This window comes from Chrysemys picta, unplaced genomic scaffold, assembly GCF_011386835.1.
Source record: "Chrysemys picta bellii isolate R12L10 unplaced genomic scaffold, ASM1138683v2 scaf3546, whole genome shotgun sequence".
Taxonomy (NCBI): Eukaryota; Metazoa; Chordata; order Testudines; family Emydidae; genus Chrysemys; species Chrysemys picta.
In genome coordinates, this window is record NW_027056247.1 from 1 (window position 1) to 5920 (window position 5920).

The 5920-nt window shown below is 43.3% G+C and overlaps 1 protein-coding gene across 1 annotated transcript; it reads left to right on the plus strand.

Annotated features, from left to right (window-relative positions):
• Nucleotides 1–1333: 1333 nt before the first annotated feature.
• Nucleotides 1334–5150, plus strand: LOC135972128 (maestro heat-like repeat-containing protein family member 2B; the record flags this gene model as incomplete). The annotated part of the gene is made up of 4 exons (XM_065580454.1): nt 1334–1457; nt 2894–3003; nt 3676–3828; nt 4996–5150. Coding segments are annotated over 4 exons (542 nt in total), but the record flags the coding sequence as incomplete, so codon positions are not given.
• Nucleotides 5151–5920: the final 770 nt, after the last annotated feature.

Below are 5920 nucleotides of genomic sequence, written 5' to 3' on the forward strand. Positions count from 1 at the left end.
CAGAGAGAGAGAGAAGCAACCAGCTGAACCATAAAAGTTATTTATTGAATAATAGTGATAACTACACAAGGAGGGCTAAACAAACATAACAGTTACATTTTAAAGGTTAATACCTGAGGTAGAAAAGAAAACAGAGAGAGAGAGAGAGAGAGAGAGAGAGGGATCTCCCCCACTCCATGAGGCTTGAACTGGTCGGGGTTCCCAGGTGGTGGTGGTAGCTCAGGGTCCTGAGTGCTGAAGACAGGCAGAGCCCCCAGCACGATCAGTCAGGAGATAGAATCCCAGTGGAACTGATGCAGAGTTTGGGTCTATACATCAGAACCCTTACTTGGGCATAGGTCGGGGGGTTTGTAGAGAAAATACAATGGCTCAAGGGAGAACACTAGATTTGTTTATGGGTAAACTGATGGCTCAAGGATTTTCTTTAGGCTAGGCCAGGGGTAGGGAACCTATAGCACGCATGCCAAAGGCGAGCTGATTTTCAATGGCACTCACACTGCCCGGGTCCTGGCCACAGGTCCAGGGGGCTCTACATTTTAATTTAATTCTAAATGAAGCTTCTTAAACATTTTAAAAACCTTATTTACTTTACATACAACAATAGTTTAGTTATATATTATAGACTTCTAGAAAGAGACCTTCTAAAAACGTTAAATGTATTACTGGCACGTGAAACCTTAAATGAGAGTGAATAAATGAAGACTCGGCACACCACTTCTGAAAGGTTGCCGACCCCTGGGCTAGACAATAGGAGCTGATCACTCTTGGCTATGGGTGTTGTTTTCTTCCAGGGAGCTCACAAGGCAACTAGGCTGCTTCAGTATTATGGGATATCAATCAAAGATTTATTACTAGAATTGCTCTGATAATTGCTGAGCTGGGTGTGTGCAGGCGTAGGTTCATTAGCATCTGGAGCAGGGATTCCCATGATGCAGTGCGTCCCTGCTTTTCTGGTCCCAGAGTTCAGTGCGGTTCCCCGTTCCTCATTCTTTATGCTAATCCCTGTCCCATCTTTCATGCAGATGAGGCTAGGGGAGTTGTCTCTGTTCTTCATTCTGTATGCAAAAATGGAGATGTCTTAATCTTGTCACCCTTGTCAGGAGGGGTCTAGGTGTGTCTCCCCATGCCCTTCATTGTTCTCTGCAAGCCTTTTCTCTGATCGGTTTTGGTTCAAACAGAGACGGGGGTGAGGGGTGTCCTTCATGAGACACACAGGCTAGATACTGTGCCCTGGTTCCCCAAAAACACAGAGCTGACTGGTAGCAACAATAAGGATGGCAAGTGAAGTCTAGTACAGCTGGAGAACGTTCATTCTTCATTCTTTTGTAATTAGACTCAGGAAACTTTTAATCGGTTTGGATCTCTGATTGGACTAATAGCACCATACAGCTGTGATTCACTGGCCACGTCCCGTCAGTGGGTGGTTGACTGTATCAGCTGCCTTCTCTGTATACAAGGTGAGGAGACCATTAGCAGGTATAAGTAATTCTTCACCTTCTTTCACTGTTGTAATGTCCATTTTTCTGCCTGTCTAGTTCTTTCTGTCCTGTCTGTTAGCACTTAGATAACAGAATGGTGGGCATCTTGTAAATACCTCATTAGAAGAGAAGATTATGATGTGTAAAGAGCCTAGCACACTTTTGGGAACTGTACAAATAATAAACGGTCTGCATACAGGTAGATATCTGCTAAATTCCTTAGGGCTTCTCTACACAGGGACACTAAGGAAAGTTAATCCAAATGAACTAAAGGTGTAAATTTAAAGTGGCATTAAACACATGTGTGGATGCTCTGATTCTGAATTAAAATGGCCCTTATTAATTTTAGTGAATTACATGAATGAAACTAACCTGAAATAAGGCCCCTTTAATTCTAAATAAGTGTGTCCCCATAGGTGTTTAATGAAGTTTAACTAATGCATTTTGAAAATAAATTTGGATTAGCTTTCTTGACTCTCTCCATGTAGATAAGCCCTTGGTACTAAACATTTTCATTCTCTTTACCCTGCCACTGGCTGTATTGGAGGGGTTTCCCGGAATAATTCTTTAAACAAAAAGTTCTTCCAGCAGCCCTCAGTCATGAGCATTCAAAGCTACTGCAGTAAGTGTAGGCCATTTTCCCCTTTGTGAAAGAGTAGGATATTCTTTTCACCTAATGGTTAGATGTAAAGGGATAGGGCTTGGTTATTGTTTAAGGCCATTTCCAATTAGGGTGACCAAACAGCAAATGTGAAAACTCAGGACAGGGGGTGGGGGGAATAGGAGTCTATATAAGAAAAAGACCCCCCAAATCGGGACTATCCCTATAAAATTGGGACATCTGGTCACCTTATTTCCAATTATTATTAATCAGTCTTAAAAAACAGTGTTGGTGATTCAGAAACAGAAGAAGAGACTCCAATCTTTGCATGTACAAGATAGAAATCCCAGCATTGTTTAGAAGTGACTGATGAGCCTGGGTTTCCTGCCGAAGTTTTTGTCCAGCCCCATCTCTTTTACAATGAGAGTTTGGTGGAGGGATTCACCTCTACATTGGAACCTGAGATCTACCTGCATGACTTGTACTTGAATATGAGATTAGATTTAAATACTGAGAGCAGAGAGGCTACTGAAACCAGACACACCCAGAAAGCTGCTCCAAGCTGAATACAGTGCTTGTTCAATCCTGTATCATTCACAGTAACATACCACTGCCGTTAACTTTCAGACATTTAGGGTGTAATCCCGACTCCATTACAGTCAACAGGAGTTTTGCCATTGACTTTGATGGGGCCAAGATTTTACACTATGCTGATAACAGCATAGCACATGGATCCTTCTGTATGAATATCCATGCAATAGAGGTTCAGTTTCATTAATCGTTACAGTACTTTTTCTCCTTTTCTCCACTCCAGGCCAGTCCATGAATCTGGGGTCAGCGGCGGAGGAGCTGAGATGTCTCCGTGAAGCACTAACAGCTCCAGACCCTGAGGCTCTGTTTCAGGCATCTTCCAAAATGGCCAGGGTAACTGACTCAAAAAGCTTGTGCGGATGTTCTAGTGACGGGGCACCATTCATTTTACATTTACGCTTTCATGATGCCTTTCCGTACTTGGAGTGAGCTGTGGGAGCGGGGCATTCATTGCTAGTAACCAGCAAGATGCTTTTCATAGATGTGTGCTATGAATGCCATGTAAAAAGCAGATTCCACAGAATGTTGCACGCACATGAAAATACGCACACAGCTGCGCACACATGTACCTATCCAGCCATCCATGAGAAAAAACTGTGTTAGTGGAACATCAAGCTGAGAAACCACCCAGTCTTCATTCTGTCACTTTGTGGGTTTGCCTTAGCCTATATTTGTGTGCATGCCTCTCTTTACTTCATTTTATAAGTTGTAAAAAGATGCAGTGTATATAAGAGAATACACACTGGAAACTTACCTCCTGCATATCCAGTACAATGTTGTGCTAATTGTGCAACAGAGGCTTTGTCTCTAACCTGATATCATTAGCGTAGAATACAAAAATGTCGTATATAGACTGTAGAGAGAATTGTAATCACAAATGGCTCACTAGACATGAGGCTAATTAACAATTTGTTGATGCATATATCTTTTCATAGAGATATTAGGCCTCCATTTTTAAAAAGCCAGACATCATTGCAGTCTCTCCTGTTTTTGATTTGTTCCCAGGTTGTTAGTGAGTACTTTCCCTCAGAACAGGCCACAGACTTTATTAAGGCCACATTGGGTGGTATGCTGTCTGCCAGCCCCACCTGTGCCACGGCAGCTGGACTGTGGATGAAGATCATCCTGAAGGAGTGTGGAGATGCCATGCTGGACAAGGTAAAACGGGAAACTGGAGAGGTTTTCTGTCTAAACTCTAGGCTTTTAGATCTTTGCCCTTATGTGTAATGAACAAAAATCTTGCTGTTTCTCCCCCTCGGACATAGAGTCGATTCCATCTCTGTTCCTACCCTAAGATAGGCAATGGCAGAATCAATCGCAGTAGACAGAGATAATCCAAGGGAAAAGGAAGATGGTTGGTTATTTATTTGTCTAGCTTGTTGCCACAGTATTCAGCCAAGAAAGGCTTGAAAAAACAGACTCTGGGGAAAATACAACAAGACAGAATGACTGGCACTTGGAATCATCCAGTTATTAGGAGGCCTATGGCTAAGGGCTACCTGGATAAAAATAGCACTGTAGTCATTCCCAGTCAATCTGGAGTCTGGGCTCTGAGACCCACCCTCTTGCCAGGTTTCAGAGCCTGGGCTCCAGCCCAACCAGGCACAGCTACACTTTTACACTGCTGTGAGATTTTTTTTTTTGCTGTGTAGACGTACCCTTTAAGAATAGAAGGGGGGAGGGAGGGAGAAAACTATAGTGTCTTTGGGATCCACTATTTATATGCCTTATTCTGGAGCCCAGTGCGTTAGGGCTAGATGAAAGGAGCACTCCACAAATCTTCTAACAAGGCTGGTGAAAGGTCTCAGGACAGGGAACCCTCGCAGCAGAACTGCCATGTTTACCCAGTGTTTTGAAGATGTGAAGGGCCAGGAGTGAATATGAGAGGTCATCACCTGTTCATAGTCCCAGGCATTTGCACGCTGTGTTTAAAGTACTTGCATATTTTGTGCTTGTGGTTGTTTATGAACTAGGCATTCTTCGAGGCAAATGGTCAGATTTGGCTGCTTAAATCACACCTGCAAAATGTGGGCAAGTAAAGCCTTCTTTTGTGCATGCAAACTGGTTTATTTAATGCATAGCTGGGCACCACCACATTACATTACCTGGTATGTATATGTGTGTGTCAGTGTTAGTTTTTACAGCCAAGTGTGGGCAATTTTTGTGGGTTACATTTATGCAGACATATTTGAACATTTGTTTCTTGAAGTGAAGAATTTCTAAAAAAGCAACAACTGGCTAAATAGCTAAATAAAGATTTTGATTCTGTAGAATGAATGAAGAGAAAGAAAAAGGGACATTTCTTTCTGGTTTTGTTCCTTCCAGGTGCCAGATATCCTGGTTATAATATATAGCCACATGCCTACTATCCAGGAGGGCAGCTTGAAGCAGTTCCTGGTGGAGGCGGTGTCCATTTTAGCTCACCGTGACCTAGAGACAGTGATCTCCAGCCTCCTCGGTGAACCTCTGCCGATAGACAGGTATATACCGCTACCTATTGCATTCATCTTGGTGAAACATGGATCCCACAGCTTTACTGGGAGATGTAGGGCTTTATTTAAGCAGCAAACAGTTTGGGATAATTCCTAAAGGTTAATAGCCTGGGTCTTTCTGCAGGAAGGTCCAAGAACATGTTAAGGTGGGGTGCGGAGAGAAATTAAGTGTCATTCTGTTTCCATTAATTAATAGCTGCTTTGATATCCTAAAGACCTATTTTTACTGGCATAACTGGAGTGTATTGTTGGAAACATCTACCTCTCTAGACACCTGAATTGACCTCACTCTGGAAATTAGCAGTGGCTGTTGGTTTCCTGGTAGCATGACCGCTTCAAGTCCAAATCCCTGGCTGACTACAAAGAATAGAGCCAATATTATCATCAGACCTCTGCTTGGTATCAGTGAGGGTGTGGCTACTAGAATAGAGTTGCTGTCCTGGGTACGTAAAACTAGACTGGAAGCAGATCCATCATTTCATTTAAAGATCCCTAACTGAGTTATCAGTTATCAGTGCTGGAATCTAAGACCATAAGACCATAAGAACGGCCATACTGGATCAGACCAAAAGTCCATTGTCACGGAGTATTGGGGGACTCAGGGCCCTGCACCCCCGGCTTCCTGCGATTCACCATGACTCTCAGCCAGCCAGTAAAGCAGAAGGTTTATTTGGATGACAGGAATACAGTCCAAGACAGGTCTTGCAGGCACAGACAACAGGGCCCCCCTCAGTTAGGTCCAGCTTGGGGTCCCAGGG